The 23,702-nt window shown below is 46.2% G+C and overlaps 1 protein-coding gene across 11 annotated transcripts in view; it reads right to left on the bottom strand.

The window, feature by feature from the left end:
* LDB2 (LIM domain binding 2) overlaps positions 1-23,702 on the bottom strand; it is a 382,301-nt gene that overhangs the window by 1,361 nt on the left and 357,238 nt on the right. For 2 of the 11 annotated variants that reach the window (XM_019453632.2, XM_019453637.2), the window contains exons 6-7: positions 9,198-9,321; positions 5,631-5,782 (exon numbers count right to left, since the gene is read on the bottom strand). In XM_019453632.2, the coding sequence (XP_019309177.1) occupies positions 5,631-5,782; positions 9,198-9,321 (276 nt within the window). Of the gene's footprint in view, positions 1-3; positions 271-2,956; positions 3,100-5,630; positions 5,783-9,197; positions 9,322-23,702 lie in introns of those variants that run through there. The other 9 variants (XM_053901663.1, XM_019453639.2, XM_053901664.1 and 6 more) reach the window with 9 other exon arrangements.

Raw genomic sequence — 23,702 nt, 5'->3', positions numbered from 1 at the left:
TGAACAGCAGCTGACATTATTACAGGGAAACCTTGGGACAGAGAAGCTCAGCTTAAAACACTAGCGGGAGGAGCTGGGGGCGGGGGGGGTCTAGGACAGACACGCTCGTGTACTGTGCACCGGGGGTCAAGTCTCAAAGTCGGGGGGCGGGGGCGAGACGCATATTGGATTTCTACAGGAAATAAACATTGCCTCCTGACGTGGAACAACCACGCGAGTTTATGTCCTTAGTGCGCAGCCTGACACCGGAGAACGAGCAATGCTAGCAATCTGCAGAAATAAAAAAATGGATTTTTCAAGATTAAAAAAATCCACGCTTTTAACTTGCCGACGTTGGGGACTTTTAGAGAGAGGGCTGTGGAACCTTCTGCTGGGTGCTCTCCACTACCTCCCAAAATCCGCCACTTTTTATGTTAGGGCCTCTGAATGGCTTCAGACTAGCAGCCAACAGGGGGAGGGTGCAATTCTGCAGTATTCACGCAACTCATTCCAAATGGCGTTCTCTCTGTCCCAAGGACGGTATACATTTTAATTGAAGGCAGAATCTCTCTTTTTTCCACTCAGCCAGGCCCTTTTATGCAGCCAATATCCTTGACATTCTGCTACTTAATTATGGTAATTAATTTAGGTAAAGTTTTCGATAAAAACAATGTTCACACTGATTTGACAATTTGCATAGCTAATTAAGTCATTAGCAAAAACCTGCTGATTGCCAACAAGCCCTGAATTTACCATCTGTTATTTCATGGTGCCTGTCACCTATCCCCACACAGGCAACCCTGCCACCAATCTGGGCAGTCAAGAGAACCAGTCTGTCCAGCTGGTGCCATAAAAGGAAGAAGAAGAGCACTAATTATAATTACATTGATGAAGCTGGCAGTCATCAGAAATGGAAGCGTGCAAGAAGAATCCATCTAATCACTCCTTTAAGCACAGATTGTCCTTCCATGCAAACAAGGAAGCCACCTACTGTAGCCGGGAGCATCGTGGAGGCCACAGCTGGAGAGGCCCGGGGCCAGGGGAGAAGGGGGCATACGCAGGGCACGGCTCCGGCCTCTTTGTTCAGAGGGGGCTGTATGGGGTTGGTGGGTGACCTGGGCATGGGACAGGACACCTGTCAGGTGATACTGGGTGATACTTGCTGGGCAGGCTGTGAGCAATAATCTACTCAAAAGTGCGGTGACTCCAGGCGAGTGCCCAAGGCCATCAGCTTCCGCCTCTGCCAAAACAAGCAGGGCTGAGCCAGATGCTTTTGGAGACGTAAGGGTGTGTTTCCTGATGCGGAGGCTAATTTGATGAAATGCCTTGGTAACTGGGCGAAAATTTTGTCTTCACTGGGGCAAGACAGGCTTTCCTGGGACGGTATAGGAGAATCCTGCCTTTGGTCAGGAGACGGTCCATTGGGCCCTCCCGTTTCTTTCTGGAATTATGAAGGTGCCAATTGAACAAAACCCTTGCTTGTCGCCTGGTTGATTTTGCAGTGGAAAACCTTGTTTGTTTGTTTGTTTGCTTGATTGACTGATTGATTGGTTCCCCTAGAATTATGGGGAGATAATCAATAGATTTCCAAACTGTGTTTTCTGACTAATCGATCTTGTGATTTGATAAACATGATTTTAAAGAGATATGTCCCAGATTAAGTAAATGCCTCAAACATGCGCTGGGTAAACTCAGCAAATATAGGTACTGGCAGGACAATCAGAAGTGTGCTTCGAAGAACGTACTGACTATGCAACGAAGAGCCAGACACGACATTGACATGTGGGGAGACTCATGAGGGCTCGAGGTGAGGTACAACACAGACAGAGACTCTGATTGGCAAGAATGCCGACAGGACTGGAGATGGAATGTGGCCTCCAGAGAGGAGGGGACATTATCGGGTTAGCCATATGACCCGTTGGGGGTGTTCTGGACAAAAAAGTGCCACTTGGTTACAGGCAGTTAGGAGACAGTGCTTATGATCAGGAACAAAGGTGGGGGGGGGGGAAGAATGGGGCAAGATTGGGCAGAGGATGACACGGGTTCACTCATTTCATGACTTACGTGCAGCACACGTTGAAAGGGTCGGAAAACACATGCATAAGGTGTCACAGGGCAGGGGAAGGGTGTGGGAAGTGACCACATGGGTCCACATTAGTACTGTGAGTCCAAGGTCATCGAGAGAGGCTGGGGCAGTGTGAGGAGGTAAGCGTAATTTGGAAACAGAGGAGAAAAATCAGAGGGCAGCTTAAGCGTGACATTAGAAAAAGTTCTCGACACTCCAGGTGCCTTCATTGCATCAGAAAATAACAGTTATTCAAGAAAAGTACTGTGAAAATAGTGATTTGAATCACTTCAAATGGGACTGATATAGGCTTGTCATGTTTGGAACAGGCATGGATAGTTGTAAGCATCCTAAATTTCAGAGTGATGCCACATTTGCCTTCCTGATTGTACGAGAAAATCCTTAGCCAGATACATAATCCTGTGTGTACCTGTGCGGATGAGTGACAGATGGCAAGCTATGACAGATGTGTGCCGTGGGCTTCTCATGTGCATAGATACCTGAGGCCGCTTAGGCCGCCATGCACGGGGCTCTACCTGCTTCTTCTAAACCTACAGACTCAAAGAGTGGTTCTCTGCTCGGGCAGTCTCACTTGGTTAGCCTCACACAAAACGAACGGAGACACAGTGCACGTTCTGGGCTGCCTCTCCCTAGCGGATGTTGGCCCCGTTTTCCCCACCCCCCCATCTTTAAAAATCCCCCCAACGTTCAACATGAGTAGTGAGAGTTGCATTATCCTTCCCGTCTCTGCTATCTCGTGTGTCCCACAGGAGGCAGGGCTGGTCTGTCTGAGGGTAACCCCGGATGCCCTTCGCTCCCCCTGAGGCAGACCTCTGCTCCTCGCCGGAGGCCTGGAGGCGCCACGCCCATTGTCACATCTTCTCACTAATCCCCCGTGCAAGGACCACCAACCTCTGAGGAGGACTGGAAGTGACTCCTTTCAGGGCCCCTCAATGCTTCTCCTTAAATTGGCCAGAAGGGGTCACTGCTGTTGAATGACACAGGTCTCCATCCCTCCCAGGGTTGAGGCTGCAGTTCGGGATCGCTCCTAGCCCCTGCTCATGGAGTGAGAAGCAGAATCCAAGGATTAAACCCTAGTCCTCGCCGGACACGCACGTTTGCTGCCGTGGCAGCCAGGCGGACCACAGCTGTGGTCACGGTGGCACAGAGAACCTGGCCGTGCCTTCGAACGAGGCAGCCATTGTGCCTGCAGATCGCGTTCTAGTTCAACAGTCAAATCGTGTCGGTAATTCAGTACACAGGGTTAAAAGAGGGGGTCGCTACAAGCCAGACGATGCCTATCGCGGAAGGTCCATTCAGCAAGAGTGCACCCCGAAATGTGCACATTTTCCTAACGTGGCGGTGGCTTTTTCCTGCCCCCCCCTTGGCCATCTGTAAGCTTGACTTCATTGAAACGTCTTGAATTGCATGGTGCGGGGGTGGTGCTGGCGTTCTGCTCTCGCTTTCTAATGGTGCCTTGTTCTCTCGAAGTCCAAGGGGTCTCACTTCATTAAAACCCCTCTCGACACAGGGATCCTCCACTAAGATGTAGTTGCTGGCTTGGAGGATAGGAGCATAAGGGAGCGGAACAGACTATGTGCCCTTTAAAATAAAATTGAAATGTTTCCGACGAGGCTAGGGATGTCGAAATCTGTGACACACATACCGCTATTCTACACCTGAGGCAGACATCACCAATGGATGGCCCACCAAACCCAAGGCCTCAGAATCCTGCTCAGTGCCGTACCCTGCTGGCTGACACCGGGAGACTGAGCTGGCAGGAGAGACTGAGCTCTTCAGTGACCGACAGGGCCTGGGTTTTTGTTGTGGTTGTTTAATCTCGGTATTGCTGATACCTGGTACGGTGTGGGGCACATAGTAGGAGCTCAAAACAACTGTTGAACTGAACTGAATTCTTGCAGTCACTGTGCCTTTAAGGAGCAATGCTACAGTTCCAGAGTTCTCTGGAATGCACTTCCATTTGCTAGAGGAAACTAACAAATGTTAGTTTCTAAAACTCCAGGAGTAGATGAATAATAGGCTACTTGTGTGCACTTTGGGGTTGATTTATTTATACCAGGCCATTTTCTCTGTGTATTTTCCAATTTAACCAGAAGTGGGCCTAACTTATTGGTACCTTAATAAAAAGACTCTGTTTTTTTTTTCTTTGATTTTTTTTTTTTCTGACTCTTTAGCCAGTTCAGAAAACAGAGGTGAGTCTGGCATTATTTAAAAACTATAATTCCTAGCGGTCTTAAAATTAAAATGGTACCTTCCCCACAGGCTGGCCACTCTCTCCATGACCCTTTCTTTCTAGTGCAGTGATGATGAAAACCATACCCTCTGTCTATGGAAGACAGGAGAAGAGTCTCAGTGGCCCAGGTGATTCTCAGGTACTGATGGGGTTGCCTCTAGCCAAAGAAAACCGACCGATGGAAAGTGGGTAAAAGTGGGTTGGGGCCAGATTTGAAAGACACATTTAGAAGTAAGTGGAGAATCCCCATGAAAGAAGAATCCACTCTCACATGGGGAGAGATATGAGGACAACAGACCAAGACAGGGAAAAAGGTGTGAAAGAGAAAAGGTAAAATTGTACTGGTTGAGGGAAGTAATAAGAAATAGAACACATTTCCGAAGACATGGTATCCAAGGGATAGCCATGAAGCACCACGGAAGTATCAGGGTTCAAACGACAGTCAAACGCCTGGAGACAGGGTGATGTGACAAGGGCAGCAGAGAAGGACACCCACACGTAATCGTGGAGGGGACGAGGGACGAGAAATGTTTACAGGAGCATGAGAATTTAAAAGCGATAAATGATCTAACACTGGGCTGAGGAATCTGGAGTCAGGAAGGAAGTAGGCAGACAGGACAGAACTTGAAAAAAAAAATGGAGATGAAGAAAGTGCCCACACGGGCAACGCGCTATTTGGGGACACCCGTCAGCTGTCAGCCTCGGAGTTCAAAGAAGCCCCCTTCTAAGCGGCCCATTTCCTCTGTCAAGACCCAGAAATGAAAGAAAGGGTCAAGAGGTCAGGAGAGTTGAGACCAAACCAAGGGCGGACCCTCCCCCTGAGCTAATGAAATGGGTCAAGTGGCATCCACTGAGCTGCGATTTTAGTGGCCGAGAGTTAATTACCTGAGTCTCAAAATGAGAAGGGCACCCATGTTGGGAAGGCCCAGTCAAATTACAACATGGAGCCTGAACGCCGGAAGCTAGTTTCCAGTAGAGCACAGGGGTCCCCGGGGATGGTGCCGAGGGCCCCTTCTCTGCCGCCAGGCATGGCGCTAAGTGATCTTTTAATTAAACCTTACGTGACACATCTCCTGTCTGTGCCTCTGACGGCTCTGTAATTCAGGTCCCTGTGCAGCACAGACGCTTCATATTCCTTCCTAATTCCCAGTTTGCAGGGGAAGGTTTCCACGGTCGAGCTCCTCCCGCCCACCCTCCCCCTGCCCTTGCCTGGCCCTCCCCCGCCCCCAACCCAGAAGGCAGGAGCGGCTAAAGGGGACTTTCCCTGGGCCCCCAGCAGGCGGAGGACAGGCGGAGGCGGGATTTCGGGCCTAAGAGGAAAGCGAGACTTACAGGTACCTGACTGGACAGACTCAGGTTGGCGGCTGGCGTCTTCTTCTTGCTGCCGGTGCTGTTGGCGGTGTTCCCGGCGCTGCTGTTGGACGTGCTGCTGGTGGAGTTTTTTCTTTTTCTCCGCTTCGTTGTCGGCTGCCTTGTGGGTTCTGCTGCAATACGGACAACGGATGGAGGGTCAGATCTGGGGCAACCGCCACCATACCGGCCCCCCAAGGAAGCTGTGCTTGTAAATGACAAAGAGCAGACTCTACATTGTTGCCGTTTCTTTTAGCTTCAGGCTAAGTGAAGGGAGGAAGCCTGGCTTTATCCTTTAAGCACCAAATGGGTGCAACTCTTTTCTTTGGTCTCTAGATCAAACGATTTGTGCTTCACTGTTCTCTCTACCGTTAGACACGTGCCTGCAGTCCAGTAAATGTATTTTAGGGGCGAGCCGCAAATACCACTGTTAGAGTCGCGTGAAACATGTTATCACCATTACAGAATTTGAGAAAACCCTTTTCTCTGGACTGTTGGCTCTTTAGGGGGAAAGGAGGGCTCTGCGTTCCCCCGGGGGGCCTCCGAGGAATGACAGAAAGGGTTAAAACGAGTTAAGGTGGTAGGCCAGCATCTCCCAGTCGGCACCTGGTTGCAGGCCAGCGCGTCCCTTGAGATGCTCAAGTACAGAAAAGAGGAAGCATGAGTTCTATCAGCTGAGAGTGGCACACGTAGGGTCCCTGGCTCAGTACAGTTCTCAGGTCGCATGGTTTGGACGCCAGCGTTTAAAGACTGCTGCTCATTTCAAAGTTGCTGGGGGGAGAAGGTCAAAGTGTGCTAGGGCCAGCATCTGCACGAAGGGGAACTAGATCTTTGCATCAAAGTCCCGCTTAGAAACAGAGGAAAATATTGCGGACCCGACAGCTGAACAACGTCTTAGTGGAAGCAGAGGGACGTGTGGTGATGTGGGGCCGGAGGAAGGTTATTTGTGTACATATTAGGTAGTGTGAGTAGTACACAATGTTTTCATGTTCGTAATGGTTTCATCTGCTTCACGTGTTTTATGTCATGACTATTGTATGTTCCTGGCAACTCTGTTAATTCGGTTCTATTCTGATCTTTGTTTTGTAAATGAGAAATCTGCGGAAACTTTTTCCAGGCATTTACTAAGTTGGAAATGTCATGTAAAAGCATCCTTTTTGCTAACCCTCTTTTGAACCAGCACTGATGGAGAGAAGGTGAGCCAGGGACCCAGCGAGAGAGCCTTGTAGCATTTTCTTAAAACATTTATGCGCTTCTGATGGGCAGTGGGGAGGATTTCCTTTAAGGCTCATTTCAAAGGCCACTTAGTCCACCAAATTACCCCTAACATTTGAGGAAGAAGAGGATTGTGTTCCTATTTATATACCAATTCTTCTTTTGTAAATATTTTGTCTCTTATGTGCAAAGATTTTCTTTTTTCTTTTTTTTTTTGTAAACATGATTAATTTTTTTAAGTTTATTTATTTTGAGAGAGAGCACAAGTGAGTGTATGTGTGCAAGCAGGGGAGGGGCAGAAGGGGGGGGGTTGGAGAGAGAGAATCTCAAGCAGAATCTGCACTGTCAGCACAGAGCCTGACACGGGGCTCGATCTCATGAACTGCGAGATTATGACTTGAGCCAAAATCCGGAGGGAGTCGCATGCTTAACCTACTGAGCCCCCAGGTGCCCCAAAGATCTTCATCAAAGTTCCTAACATGTCTATCTGTAGAGAGTTATGGGTGCTGCTCCTAAAAGTTGTGGAAACAGGAAACAGAATTTTTCCAGCTCATGATGCTGGAAAAGAGCTGAGTGACACATTCAAAGTCAATCAAATACTTAGTTCCCCTGACAAATAGCTTCTTCCATTACCTCAAGAATTAAAACTGACTACTTTTTTTTTGGGGGGGGGTATCTGTATTCCTTCATGAAATTTGGGGGAAATATATCGAAACTGTGTGCTCTGGATTATTCCCATTGGCAGCAGGTAGCTGAGGTAAGAGAGTCATGAACTCTGGAGACATAAAAACCTATTGTGACACAGGCCTCCTTCATTGATGAGCTATGAGACTGACCTTGGCAAATTACTACTTTAAATTTCAGGCCCTCAGGGCGCCTGGGTGGCTCAGTCTGTTGAGCCACGGACTTCTGCTCAGGTCATGATCTCACTACTCTTGGGATCTTACTGCTCATGGGCTGACAGCTCAGAGCCTGGAGCCTGCTTCGCATTCTGTGTCTCCCTCTCTCTCTGCCCCTCCCCCCTCGTGCTCTGTCTCTCTCTCTCTCTCTCTCAAAAATAAACATTAAAAAAAATAAATTTCAGGCCCTGTATATTTAAATAGGAAATAATAAGTACCTCATAAGGTTATAATGAGGATTCAGCAAACGAATGGAAGGTCCGTGAGGGCTGGGATTTCTGTTTCATTCAGGGCTGTACCTCTAGTGACTAGAACAGTGCCTGGCACCTAGGAGGGGCTCAATAAATAACTATTGAATGAATGTTTTAATTAATAAATAATATATAAATTATATATGCATATGTTGGAAAATACAGGTTCTCAAAGCATTTATTGAGTGAACTAGTTTTTCTCATAAAGCCCTATTGATATTGCAAGAGAATATAATTTAAGCACATTTAATGTGTTTGAAAAATAATGCTCTAAATGTCTAAAATTCCTCTAAGAGGGGGATGTAACTATTCTATGTAAAATAATGCCCATTTTCTCAGATGTCTAAATATGTACTTGGCTAAGTCTATCTTCATTTTATATAAAATGCCTCGCCAATTACCAGTGGAAGGTGACCATTATATTTTGTGATTCAGAAAGCTATGTGCTTCGTGTTAATAATTACTCTTTATAAAAATAATTTTTAGCGAATGGATACGTTTTGCTTTTATGATCAATGAGGCTCGACACACGCCCGGGAGTAAAAATGTATTAGATAGAATGACAATTAATGATAACTGGAAGCAGTAATTTCAGAACCTCAGCAGGAGACTGTAGTATCGAAACTGCCTTCTAAGGAAGTGAGGAAAATGGAATCTTTTATGTATTCTCTTCATGATCAGAGTACCCTTTGATATTAGATCTATCTTTAAAAATGAAACAATTTATTTATTTTTTTCTTTCTTTCCTTTTTCCCTTCCATCCTCCCTTCCTCCCTCCTTTCGTTCCTATAATTTCTATGATTCTTAAGCAGACAAACAAACAAAAAAACAAGCAAAATAACAACAGACTGTGAGAAGCCATCAGTCCTGTCCAGTGGAACAAAGACTAGACCGGGAGACAGGAAACCCTGGTTCTGATTTCGGCTTTGCCGGTGACCTTGGTAACATTGAATAAATCAGTTGACTTTTGTGGGTCTCAGGTCCCAAGTGAGATTGCAGATGATTCCTAAGGATGTTTTTATTTTACAAATTAGATGTCCCCCAGTCTAAATATCCATAATAAGCTACTTTTCCTGATCAATTTATGCTTCCTTCCTTCCTTCCTTCTCACATCATTTTATCCCCAAAAGAGGCCTCCCTCAGAAGACGCATTTTTAGAATGGGAGGGAAGAACGAGGTCGTACCTGGTGGTGCTACCATTCGCTGCCACTTCTGAAATAAGCAGGTCTTCAGGCAGTCTCGTGGACTGAGGTTGTAAGTTTTATGTCTCGACATCAGCTCCTGCATTGGCTCCAGTATTACACACAACTGCAAAAAAGTTCAAAGACGTTGGCGTTTCGCTACTTGATAATATTATTTGCAGTAAGTAATGTCAACAGCTGGAAACAATTAGAAAGCTTAAAGGTACTTCTCTTGTTCTCCTGCTTTTGATTTTCTCTGTGCAAGTTTGGAGGAAGAGAAATACTACCAATACCTGATAATGCTCACTTCATTTACTATTATTTATACTGCCATATTATAGCTGAATGTGATTTATACCCGCACACACGCACGCGTGTGCATATCCAAGGACACATTCTGTACAAACTCTTGGGTGGATGTATGTAGCTCTATTCTGAATTCAAATGATTCTTTCTGGTTAAAGAAAAAAAGCTCTCTTCCGTGGAGCACAGCATGCTCTGATTTCTACTCTGGTTTCTGCTGTTGTTCCTGTTTGTATAACCACACACTGTGAGTTACAATGCTAGTTTATGTAGATTACGTGGCAGTGAAAGCCATCTTTTAAACTCTGGAGAACAAAGTGGCAACTGGAAGTACTTTTTTGATCCTCAGTCGTATCAAGGCCCGTGATGAACACTATTTTATTTTTATTCATGTGCTCATTTGTATTTTACACATAATGATAATGTCACTAACATATGCCCACATTAGTTCAGCGTGGGGGCTTTTTCTGTGGCGCTGCACACTGTTGCTTTCTTCCCTCCTTTGGTTAGATGTTTCAGATTTACTTCGGTCGAAGACATCTGATGACAAAGATTAATGAATGAAACGAGACCGTAAATCCATTTAGGATTGCCTTGAACTTTTCTGAATTCCTTCTCCCGTTGGAAGCTCATCAGAACACTGCCACATGGAGAGTGCCGTATCGAAGAAGACAAAGACCACAACCTGGAATGATGTATCCGGTACTGTTGCAATTACAACCACACAGATATTGGCAATGCACCCTCCCATGTGGAAAAACACTAGTTCATTATGAAAGGCAGATGTGCAATCTCCTCCTTCCTCGGCCCATCGCTCTGACTACCCCCTTCCCTTCTGTCGTTACTCAGCAGACACGTTGGCTTTTATCCACTGGTTTCCCTCTCACCTGGAATTCTCCCCTCCCCTCTTCTTGGCCAAGAATGCCCACTCGTCCTTGCGACAAGGTCACTGCTCCTGTTACGCCTTTGCCTTCATCTCCGGGTTTTGCATCTCCCTACGCAGGCTGAATTGGGTGCCTCTCTATGGTTCTCTCCACGCACCCGGCCCTTTCTGCTTTACGAATGTACTCACCCATGCTTTGCAACTATCTGCTTCTAGTCTTTCTTCCACTTGACCTTGAACTCTTTGAATGCTGAGACTGTGCCTTGTATCTCTGTGTCCCTAGGTTTGGCTCAAGTGAATGGATGCATTTAGGGTGTCTTTAGAAAGACCGGAGGATTTTTCCATGCCAATGTTCCTGAAAGTATGGTCTAGGTAACACTTCCATCGGAACCAAATGAGTTGATTATTAAAAATGCAGGCTTCTAGGGGCACCTACGTGGCTTAAGTCAGTTAATGTCTGACTTCCGCTCAGGTCACGATCTCGAGGTTTGTGGGTTTGAGCCCTGCGTGGGGCTCTGTGCTGACAGTTCAGAGCCTGGAGCCTGCTTCGGATTCTGTGTCTCCCTCCCTCTCTCTTTCTTCGCCTCCCCCATTTGTGCTCTGTCTCTCTCTCTCTATCAAAAATAAATAAACATTAAAAAAATGCAGATTTCCAGGTTTTTCCCCTTCTGTTTCACTGGGTCTGGAGCTGGGGTCCTGAATCTGCCTTTTGGAAAAGCATGCCCCTGTCGTATTCTGATACAGACTCCCGAAGTCTGCTGCCCTACATATGTGCTAGGCTTTAGAAAAGATACATATAAACAGCAAGACATGTGCAAATTTCCTGTGGTTTCCAGCTTGAATTCCACTCTCTTCTCACTTAACCCCATTTGCCCATGCTGCTCCTCTCTTCTCAAGCCTAAGCATGATAATCAAGATTACCTTCATCTAGAAAACATTGTCTGCTCTTTTTACCTAACAATGATCTAAACTTGACCCAAACCGCTAACTCCATTGAAAGGACAACTGTAATCTCTTTCCCATTGCAGTTTCTCAGGAAGAAGAGAGGAAGACTTCAAAGCCTAAATGACACATGTACAGTGTCAGCCAAAGAGACAAAGCCACTCAACCCTAGTGGATCAGGCTGTCAAGTAATGAGATCTGGATGCGTGATGGTACATCTTCAATCTTGTCTATCTTCTTGCTTATTTGGAGTCCTCCCTGAAACGTAAAGTGTTAGTAAGGAAGACCCCATGAAAGAGGGGAGATTCCTGTGCAATGAGCTCCACATTCCCACACCGTGAAGACTCGATGTGGACATTACTCCATTAAGAATTCCTTGCTGGAAATCAAAGTACGTGTAAGCCATAGACGGCCGCAGGTCTCCCCCAACAGCTGATGCTCAGCAGACCAGAGTAAAGGATTCCATAGTCATCTCTACAAACAGAGATAAGGGCGGATTATCCATCAAAGGAGGACCACTGCGAGATGCAGACCGGGTCGGAAGATGTTTGCATCTATTACTAAGCTAGGTTAGTAAGAAAGGAAAAGCTTTCAGGGAAGTTCTAAGGGCTGGGAAAACATTTTTTTAATTAAAAAAACCCACAACGTTAAGTTTTCAGGCCGTTTCCTTTTGGCCCGTTCCCCGTTCTTGAGAAATGGGTGTATAGTGGTGGTAAAATACATAGGAGGCGAGAGGTCTAGGTATGGATTTTAATTCTGCACTAGGTATGCACCCTTGGGGGAGTCCCTGAAGAGTGCCGGGGCTCCGTCTCACCTGCAAAACAATACCCATCTTGTGTGTTGTTGTGAGAATTTGAGGTAGTATGTCTGACACATCAGAGGTCAACAAACAGTAGATATTACAATTACGTGTTAACACGTACAGCACAGACAGTCAAACAGATGACATTTCTATTACTTCACATCCACAAGCATTTACTGCGCTTTCTTCTAAGTGTCAGGCACTCTTGCTTTGGCGCTGGGGACCTAATGAGGAGAATAGGATCTCTGCCCTCACGGAGTCTTCGGCCCCCTTCGGAATGATTTCAGGATAGTAAGAAAACTCCCAGAGTTTCCACGTCAAGCATCTCCGGGAATCACATCTCTGTGAAGCAAGTATTTTCGTTACACGACAAGTCAGATGGCCAAAGTGACCTTTGTGGACCCAGAGGGGCCCTGGGCAGGATACATGCTGGCACACAGGAGAGTTGCCTTTATCCTGAGAACCTGCGAGCTCATCATCTACTTCTTTTTGTGGTGCCTTCCTTTCCTTTCCTCTCTGGGCTTTGGGGCAGCATTTTTTTTTTTCAGGTGCTAATCCTCAGGATTGATCCCTCCCCCTTTAATGTAAAAATACTTTCCCATCACGGCAACCCACCCCAAAGGAATTCGTATCTCTGAATACTAATCAGGAATCCCCGAAGCCATGTTTTTGCCTTCCGGGGGAGGGTTCCCAGGATGGAGAGGCAGCCTTCCCCTGGATTCCTGTGTGCAAACAAGCGAGCCTGCTGTGGAGGTGCGCTGGCTTTGCTGGGCTGCATGCTGTAGGTGGCAGAACTAACTCAGACAAGAGCCTGCCTTATCAAGCAGCAAGCCAGTGCCTTCGGGCCACAGCCAAGGCCTGGGGCGTTATGAAACGAGATCAGGAAGACAGCTGGGGGAGCGGGTTCCCGCAGCCACTGGCCAGTTCCTTCTGGAGCCAAGATTCCTGCTGTCCCTGGGTCTCGGACCCCCCTGAGAAGCTGGTGCAGGCTAGGCAGGCTAGGCAGCCTCTCGAATTTTGTACAAAATATCTGGAGGTTTATGAACCCTCTTATACTCCCAACCATAGACTCTAGGGAAAGAGTTCCCTGTGTGTCATAAGTGTAAACCAGGCTACGGTACACGTGCCTTTTGCTCCACCCCATGCATGCACACGCGCACACACACACACACATCAGTCGACTGCATGTTAATGGAGCTAAGCATAGTAACAGAGTCCTTTGATTTAGAGGCACAATTTCATATGCAAACTTGGACCTGCTGCAAACGTCTTAGTGGTTGGGTCCCTTTGCCTGAAGAGGAAGGTCCCAGACAGCATTTGTGCAACTTCTGTAGCACCTTGCGTGCAGGGCTCTCATTTAGTTTGGTTTCCTCCAGTGGTGGTGTTGGGGGAGGGGGGGGGGTACCAGGAGGAATTCTAGAACACTGTGGAAGGGGGCAGGAGTCAGCAAGGCTTGAGATCTCATTTTGAGTACGAAGCCCCTGAACGTCCAGCTAGGATCCCAAAGAAAGCTATCGCCCACCCCAGCAAAGCTGCAAGGACACCTTTTTGCAGATTTAGTGAGAATTTTAAGCTAGGTTTGATATCCTTATGCTTCTGACTTCATGTTCTGGGATTCTGGCCCCAGCACTGACCCTTGGGTATGGAATCAATGCCTGTAGCTACAACAGTGACTTGCTGGGTGAGTAAAAGGATAGATGGATGGAAGGATGGATAGATGGGTGGATGGATGGATGCGTGGATGGATAATGAACAGCTTGGCCAGATTTATAGCAAGGAGTCATTTGCTAATAGCAGACAAATCAGGCATCGTCCCGGGGGCTTAGAGGTGATGAATTTGTCCATTTGATAAATAACCAATTGCCTCCTCTATACAGAAGGCTTTGCACAAATGCACATGCATGTACTCAATTACTACATGTCCAGACCAGGTAGGAAGATCTCAGCTAGTCCTGGGACTTGTCACAGTAACAAAGGGCCGAGCAAATGTAGACAGTGTTGTGTTTTGCTTTGTTTTCATCGGACGGTTCTCCCGGAGACATTTGATTCTCCTTGTTCTTCTTGTTCAACTCCCTGCCCAAAGCCAGTCCCAGAAATAGGTGATGCTTGTCAGAGGCGGCTCTGGCGAGGAGAAAGCTAACGCCCTGGGGCTGGCAGTTGGCTAACTCCCAAACCTAGGTCCCGTCTACTGCCAACATTCTGATCCACTCTTTTCTGGATGATGGATGACATCCTCTGAGCCTGAGCCACCTAGTCTTTGTATATGGGTTTGCCCAAGGTTACTCTTTCAATGCCAGCTCAGGCCTTTCTTCATGTTGTGCTTTTCACCTAGAAGACCTCCCCTCATTCCCAGTCCTTTTAACCAGAGGTTGGCAAGCTATAGTCTGTAGGCGGAATATGGCCATGCTTACGCAATGTTGGTAGCTGCTTTTGTGAAGTGACACCAGAATTGAATCGTTGTGACAGCATTCATATAGTCCGCAAACCTGAAAGTATTTACTATCTGGCCTTTCACAGAAAGATTGCTGACCTCTCTTCTAAACCGGTGCTGCTCAAAGTAGGTGGTCTACAAACTCTTTGTTGTGTTTCCGTGACAGGATAAGCAGCTTGAGGCACAGTGTAATTCAGTTCACTGCTTCCTTCACTAAGAAAATCTTATGTCAAAAAAAAAAAAAAAAAAAAAAAGTCAGATGAACTAAACAATGTGTTCAACGATGCAGTTGATTTATATTCCAGAGCAAGCTTCCTTGAGTTTACAGTCTGGTACTGGCCTGAAAACCACATTTGAGTCATACCAATATGACCATTAATGTCCTCCAAGGTCCAGCTCAAAGCCCACATCTGTCTTTGACCATCCCCACCCACAAGGGACTTCTGCTTCTATAGCACTTATTACGAATCTAGGTACGTCCTCGTGTTTATATTTGCATTGGGAATATTCCTTTCCTGTGGACTTGTTTCATCTGCTTATCTATAGCAAGCCATATTTCACTTTTCTCTCCCTTCTATTTAACACAGTATTAGGCATACTCAAATATTTGCTGAGTCGTAACTTAATAATCACGGTGGAGTATCTAACCTATGCCTGTCCCTGGAGTACGTACCTGACGTATATTAGATCATTAACCCTCACCAGCTACTGGCCCACTTTCACAGGTGAGGAAACTCAGACTCAAAGCCATTAAGTCACCTAGAGCTGATAGTAAAGAGTGTGATTCCTATACCGTACCCAAGGTTTTACAGCTATTCAAAGGGCAGAGAAGAGGTTCGTAGTCAAGTCTGCCTGATTCCAATGATGTGTTCTTAACAACAAACTGTTCTGTTATCTACCTTTCTAAATATGAGTGGCTTAAATCGCTACTAAGATACCAAGTTCAAAGGCTCTCTCATTGTGAGGTGCCTGGGTGGCTCAGTCAGTTCAGCGGCTGGCTCTTATGTGCAGGTCAGGTCATGATCTTGCAGTTTGTGAGGTCAAGCTCTGTGATGACAGTGTGGAGCCTGCTTGGTATTTTCTCTCTCTCTTCCTCTCTCTCTGCCCCACTTGTGCATGCTCTCTCTCTCTCTCTCTCTCTCAAAATAAGTAAATAAACTTAAGAAAAGACCTCATCCTTAAAACATGCGTGTGTGCGCACACACACACACACATACACACACAGGCTCTCATTGCCTTTATATGTCTCCCTATACACGGTATTGACCTCTATATAGAGAGGTAGGTCATACATGAGGGGTGCAGGCTTTGGAACCAGATTCATGTGGGTTCAAATCCCCAAGTGTGCCATTTACTACTGTGTTCTTGGCCAAGAATTTAGCCTCTTTGAATCTGTTACCTCATCTGTAAAATGGGGATAATGATACTTATCTTTGACAGTTTGAAATAACGTATTTAAATATTTAATGCAATGGCTGGCACAAGGCCAGTACTCAAAGGATGGAAATTGGTATTATGATAAATACTAGTGGCATCAATGGCTCCTCTGAGCCAGATCAATGTGTGATGTGATTGGTTAGCTACTGGGGAGTAAATCAGTTGGTCTCCTTGAGACTTAGGGGGTCACTAGATATAATATTCCAAGGGGTGTTAATTACAATTACATTGCATTTTAGCGGCTGATGTCTCTGATAAAAACCCATTTTTAGAATTCAGTGATAAATACAAAATGTTCGAATCCACAAACCAGAGTTTTTTTTTTGCCCCTGCTCCTCCTCCTCCAGTAACTTGCTCCTCTGGCTAAATTTGAATTAAAAAGATATCAGAGTGTGGGGGTGATTAAGAAATAAACCCTTATCTAAGGTGAAGGAGTATCTCTTAATTAAGAGACATATCACAGAAATATATTTTACATTAAAACAATAGAAAGATACAGAGAATCTAAAAGAAAAACAAAACGAGACAAAAAAAAAAACAAAGCAAAATAAACAGATAATCACACCTAGAAGCAGATAAGAATGAGTAACAGACATCCACATGAGTAAAACCCACTGTGCCTCAGAGGATGAGAAACAAGAGAGAAGGAAATGCTTTCCCTTAGAAGCTAGGCAATTCTAAAACATCAGATTATGATTTGGGTTTATTTCCTGATAGGATTAAAGGTAGATTGGTTGTCAAATTCAAAACATTCTCTCTCTCTCTTTTTTTTATCTGAAGATTCAACCAGGGGAGCCTTTGCCTTTTCTCAACTGTTTTGCAAATTGATTGCGGGGAAAGTTATCACATCCAGCCCTGGAGAAGGCAGCCTCTTCTGTTCTGGGAGAGGAGGTGGGTGGTGGCCCGGGGGAGCTGACTTTCCCCAGCAGCAGCTGCCACCTCAAGAGCCATCCTCCTTCCAGAGCAAGGAGGCCAGCCATGCACATCTCAGTATCTATGCCTTGATCTCCATTTTGAGGCCACCAGAGAGGACTCCTGTGTGCGACCGCTGGCTGCTTTTCTCACCACCCCCACCAGAAAAACGCGGAGCTCGGGAGGCCCCAACAGACTAGCCACACTCAGCGTTTCTGCCGTACCTGTCAGGTCAAGGAACAGAAGGTTAAAGGCCCTGGAAGTACATTCTCTATCCTTCTGATCCTATGGACTTGATTTTCCCACCATGTCATTTGGTATGGGCACCCCCTTCCATAGTGCCCCTTCCTTCCAGCTCTGTATTGACGAGGACAGACCCCTGCACACTATTTACCAGCTCTTTTGCCAACAGGCTTCACGTGAGGTTGGGCCGGCTGGAGGCACCAGGGAGAATGGAGGGAAGTGGGTTGGGTTAGTTTCCTAGGGCAGCCGTCACGAAGTGCCACAAACTGGTGGCTTTAGCCAACAGAAATGTATTTTCTGTCAGTTCTGGAGACTGGGCGTCTGAAACCAAGGTGTTGGAAGGGCCACACTCCCTCCAAAGGCTCTAGGGTAGAATTCTCCCTTGCCTCCCCCAGCTCCTGTTGCCTCCCCCAGCTCCTGGTGTTTCCTGTCTTGTAGCTACATCACTCCAGTCTCTGCCTCTGTCCTCAAGTGGCCTTTTCCTCTACGTCTCCGTGTCTGCTCCTCTTCTGATGAGGACAGTGGCCATTAGATTTCCCAGTAAGGACACACCATGAGGTTCCAGGTGAACATGGATTTTGGGGAGATACCGTTCGATCTACTACATGGGCAAAGAAAGAAGGAAGGGTATTTCTTGTCTTCTCTGGTTCAGACGGCCTCTCTCTCCCACAGCTGTCACCGGAGGTCCTATAGCTTCTATCAGGTGGCAGGCAGTAACACCTCTTGCTTTGTCCCCTGGAGTGGCAGTTGCTACTCTTGGGGTTGTCTCATCTTCTGCTGGCTTTTCCACCTCCAACATCTTTGTACATAATTCACCATATTAAATTTCCTCTATGAAATTACTTGGTAATTACTGGATAGACTCTGATTGACATTGTGGTTTGTAAGAAATTAGGTAATATATAAAAGATGTAGGACTTTGGGTGTAAGGAGGCATCACGTGTAGTGGGGTTGAGCATGCAAATTCAGCTTGGCTTCAGATTCCAGCTATTTAATAACTGAGTGACCGTGGATGAATTATTCAGTCTCTTGGTGTTTCAGGCTTCCCATCAGGAAAGTTGGGATAACCATAGTACTCAACTAACTGGGTTGTTAGGAAAAACAAGAAAATCCACTTAAAGTACTTACCTGGGTCCTATTCCTAGCATATGGAATGTGCCCTGTGCGTGTTTATTATGATGGGGTATAACCAAGCTGGGGGCCAGGGGCTTTCTGGAAGACATTTTGAAACTTGTCAAGACATACTTGTTAAAAATTTACAGATGTTTCTTGCCCTATGTATATGTGTATGTATGCACCCAGCCTAAACATTAGACTTTGGTGAAACAAGGGACATCTCAAATGTTTAGTCAATTTGCGTTTCCTATAAATACCTTGTCCTGACCACTGGGCCATTGCCTCAGATACCCTGTCCAGGTGTTCTGCCAGCATCTCTAAGTTCTACAGCATGGTCCTGGAATGTTTCAAAGGAAAGAGAAAAACTCTGCTTGGAAATACTCTACAATGATTAACAAACATTTAAGGAGTTCTGTCTGTCACTTGTAGGGCTCGGAGTAAATTTCAGGTAAATTTTAAAAATTCTTCTTGACCCAATGGTGTGCCTTTGGATGAGTCAGATAGTGAAAATGAATACCAGTGGCTCAGGATTATGAAGGGGCCTCCTGCAGACACTGTCTCTTTATTGCCCATGACTGTATTAGTCAGGGTTCTCTAGAGAAATAGAACCAATAGGAAGTGCATGCTTCCTGTGTATTTTAAGGGATTGGCTTTCCCACGATTGTAGGGGGCCAGCAAGTCTGAAATCCAGTTTCCATGGGCTGGAAACTCAGGCAGGAGTCAGTGCTTCAGTCTAGAGGCAGATTTCCTTCTTCTCCAGGAAACCCCAGTTTTGCTTTTAAAACTTTCAACTTCGGGGGCGCCTGGGTGGCTCAGTCAGTTAAGCGGCCGACTTCGGCTCAGGTCATGATCTCGCAGTCCGTGAGTCAAGTCCTACATCAGGTTCTGTGCTGACAGCTCAGAGCCTGGAGCCTGTTTCAGATTCTGTGTCTCCCTCTCTCTGACCCTCCCCCGTTCATGCTCTGTCTCTCTCTGTCTCAAAAATAAACTTTAAAAAAAAAAAATTAAAAACCTTCAACTTTGTCAACAAAGCTCACCCAACAGTAAATCTATTTTACTTCAAGTCAGCTAGTTATAGATGATAAACACACCTACACAATATCTTCATAGCAAAACCTAGATTAGCATTTGATGAAGTAACTGACACTATAGCTGCTATGAACTGAATTTGGCCCCTCAGATTTATATGTTGAAGCCTAACCACCAATATGACTGTATTTGGAGAGAGGGCTTTTAGGGGGCAGTTAAGGCTAAATAAGACTGTCATCTGACAGCCCGGTGGCCTTGTAAGAAGAGGAAGAGACACCAGAGAGCTCTTTCTCTGTGTGCGAATGCTGAGGAAAGACTAAGCAGGAACGCAACAAGAAGGTGGCCATCTGCAAACCAAAAAGAGAGCTCTCACCAGAGTTGAGCCTGTGGGCAGAGTTGACCATGATTTTGGACTTGACGGCCTCCGGAATTATGAGAAAACAGACTTCTCTTGCTTAAGGCACCCAGTCTATGTTTTTTTTTTTTTTAATTTTATTTTTTTAATTTACACCCAAATTAGTTAGTGTATAGTACAACAATGATTTCAGGAGTAGATTCCTTAATGCCCCTTCCCCATTTAGCCCATCCCCCCTCCCACAATTCACGCACATTGTAATTGTAGTAACTTGGGTAGCAGGGATGTAGTGGCGAACACTGCACAATCCCTCCCTGGAAGCCTCCATCCAGAAGGGAGACAGGTGATAAACGAGACTTCCAGTAACCCTCTGTTTGTTCTCCATATTTAAGAGTCTCTTAAGTTTTGTCCCCCTCCCTGTTTTTATATTATTTTTGCTTCCCTTCCCTTGTGTTCATTTGTTTTTGTGTCTTAAAGTCCTCATATAAGTGAAGTCATATGATATTTGTCTTTCTCTGACTAATTTCGCTTAGCATAATACCCTCCGGTTCCATCCACACAGTTGCAAATGGCAAGATTTCATTCCTTTTGATTGCTGAGTAACACTCCATTGTACATATATACCACATCTTCTTTATCCATTCATCCATCGATGGACATTTGGACTCTTTCCATACTTTGGCTATTGTCGATAGTGCTGCTATAAACATGGGGGTGCATGTGCCCCTTCAAAAGAGCACACCTATATCCCTTGCATAAACACCTAGTAGTGCAATTGCTGGTCGTAGGGTAGTTCTATTTTTAGGTTTTTGAGGAACCTCCATACTGTTTCCCAGAGCGGCTGCACCAGCTTGCATTCCCATATGGTATTTTTTTAAGGCAGACTGAGCAAACTAAGACAATGGCCTAGCTAAGCCGACACATAAAACTTCCAGTTTCCCACTAGATGGTAAAGAACTGGAAAGCTGGGCTGTGTCCTGTTTCTTTCATTCATTCATTCATTCATTCATTCATTCATTCATTCATTCAATATTATCTCGCACCAAGCAATGGATCTAGTGTTTGTGGAATGAATGCATGCTTGAATACATGAATATGACCGGATGGAGAACAAACCCAAAAAAGGTGATTAGACATCCGCAAACAGGTCACCTCTTGCTTCACGCATGTTGTAATTGTAGTAACTTGGGTAGCAGGGATGTAGCGGTGAACACTGCACAATCCCTCCCTGGAAGCCTCCATCCAGAAGGGAGACAGGTGATAAACGAGACTTCCAAATGGATTGGCTACTATAAAGGAGAAGGATGAGGGCTGTCAGGAAAAGTTGCCAGGAAGAACTGATATTTAAGTTGAGACCTAAAAAAAATGACTGAAGCGTCGGCCAGGCGAAAGAAGAGGCAGCTAGGACAAAAGTTGGGTGGACATCTTCAGCAGGGGGAATACAGATGTGACTGCAAGAAAGGACACGGTGTTGGAGACGGGGAATGATTGGAACGGAATCCTTGGAATGATTGGATTCCATGATGGAATCAGGGAGCCAGCGACAGTGGCGAGGCAGGGGTCAGGTTTGTCAGGGCCTCAGTTTCCGGCCACAGCAGAGCTGAGAGGTGCAGCTGATACAGGCGAGGGCATTCCGCGCATGACGTGGCCCCACCGGTGCCATCAGCGTGGACGCTGCAATATGGTGCATATCACACTGTTTCTCTTTCACCCACGTTTCCTAAGCATGAGAAAAGCATCACCACTCTTTTGATGTGTTTGGCTACACAAAAGCACCAAATATCCCCGAAGGCAAATATTGGCTGCTCGGAGGCTCCCGGCGGTGGAGACCGCCCCCCAGGCTGAGTGCCGTTGATCACAGCGCTGGGGGCCTTCGCGCTGGTCCGCGCTGGTCCTCACCGGAAATAGGGAGCATTTGTAGCGTGCTGGTTATTTCTCCCAAGGAACTAAGAGACTGTGCACTTACAACGAGGTAACATTTAAGCACTAGCATTTATAAATGGGGCCTAATAATCTTAATACTGCGAGCAGGGGAATCTGGATACGGTCCTTGGGAGCCGTCAGTGACAGTTTCCAAGGAACAGGGCTATCTTGTTCGTGCAGTTATAATCCCTCCCGAACATTAACTGTGTGGTGATGCCTGCCTCCCGCCCTGGTACAAATACCCACAAGACTGTTAAAGACAGCATTGTGCTCTGGGGTGCGGGCCAGCATCCCCATGGCCACCGTTTAGGGCAATGTGGGGATAGGGACTTCTTGGCCCTGAGCACCCAGTGCATGGCTGTGTTTTGAATGCCTGCCTGCCTGCCTTCTTGGGAGTTTCTGCCAGGCAACGGCCCTCCAGCTCCGCTCCGACTCAAAGGAAGGAGCAATTGTTCAGCAATGCAGCGTTCAGCTGCTCGGTTGCTCCCGCCGGCCGCGATCAGGTGCACCTGTGGAGCCTATATATGCAGCCTTGTCCCCACCCAGGAACAGAGGTGAGGTTGGCGAAAAGCAGGGTTCATGCAGACGTCGGCGACGCCGTGTGAAAATGGGGTTGGCAGAGATTGGGATGCATTCATTCGTTCACTCATTCAACACATATTTATTGAACTTGTACTAGGTGCCCCCTGTTTGGTCCAGCTGCTCAGATTGTGGTAAACAGAAATGAAGAAAATCACTGCTCTTATGTAACAACATTCCAGGGAAGGAGACAGATAAAGAGATAAGCACGTGATATATGTCAGCGACAAGTATCAAAGAGCGAAAGCAAGCAGGGAAAGGAGGTAGGACATGTGGGAGTTGGGAGGGTTTAGAATCTGGGTACTCTGGCTAAAGTCACTGCTTGGAGGGGTGGCTCGGCAGAGGTGTCCGGGCCCTAACCCCTGGAGTCTGGGAATATGTTAGGTTACGTGGCAAAGGGAATTAAAGTTGCCCATCAGCTGATCTGGGGAGGGAGCGATTAGTCTGGATTATTCAGGTGGGTCCAATATCACAAGAGCATCTAAAAGCAGAAAAGGGGGCACCTGGTGCCTCAGTCGGTGAAGGGTCCGACTCTTAGTTTCAACTCAGGTCTTGATCTCATAGTCATAGGATCGAGCCCCACATTGGGCTCTGCCCTGACAGTGTGTGGAGCCTGTTTGGCATTCTCTCTCTGCCCCTCCCCTGCTCTTATGCACACATGTGTCTTCTCTCTCTCTCTCTCTCTCTCTCAAAAATACATAAACTTAACAAAAAGTGGAAGAGGGGATCAGAAAGGAGAGTCAGAAAGGAGAGTCAGCATGAGAAGGACCTGAGGTGACCTTGGGGCTTTGAGGACAGAAGGGCGTCAAGAGCCAAGGCGTGTAGGTGGCCTCTAGAAACTGGACAAGGCAAGGAAAGAGATTCTACCCTAGAGCCTCCAGAAAGGGAACACAGGCCTGCCAGCACCTTGAGTTTAACATGGTGAGACCCATGCCAAGATTTCTAATCTACCGTAAGACAATAAATCTGTAATTTGTCCCGGCAGCAATAGAAAACTATTACAATCACCCAGAAAGTGACATCAGAGTAAAGATCTCTGGTGAGATTATCATATTTGGCAAATAAAAATAGAGGGTGCCCTGTTACATTTGAATCTCAGCTAATAAAGAATAATTTATTATAATAATTAAGAAATAGAATAGTAATGTATTCATTTTTTATCTGATATTTAAATTCACCTGGGAATCCTCTATTTTATCTGGCAATTTTAATCTCAGAGGAAACTAGGAAGAGAGGATTTTGGGGGGGAAAAACACTTCAGGCGGAAGGAACAGCATTCTGAGTAGAGGGAACAGAAAGGGCAAAGGCCTGGGAGCTTTGAGAAACATCTAGGAGAGAAATATGGCAGCCATGGTGAGAATGAGAACAGGAGAGAAAAGGAGTCCGGAGAGGTTGTGAGGTGTTGAATCATGAAGGTCATCAGGAGGATGTTGGCCTTTGGTCTGAGTGGGATGGGAAGACATTGGAGGGCTTGGGGCAAGGGAATGCTGATGTTTGGGGTCTCTGGAGAATGGAGAGATGCTGACTGTAAGCGACTTGAGGACAAGGTCTAA

This window comes from Panthera pardus, unplaced genomic scaffold, assembly GCF_024362965.1.
Source record: "Panthera pardus isolate Hobbes unplaced genomic scaffold, ASM2436296v1 HiC_scaffold_13, whole genome shotgun sequence".
In the NCBI taxonomy this organism is placed as follows: Eukaryota; Metazoa; Chordata; class Mammalia; order Carnivora; family Felidae; genus Panthera; species Panthera pardus.
This window is presented reverse-complemented; position numbering and strand designations above follow the sequence as displayed.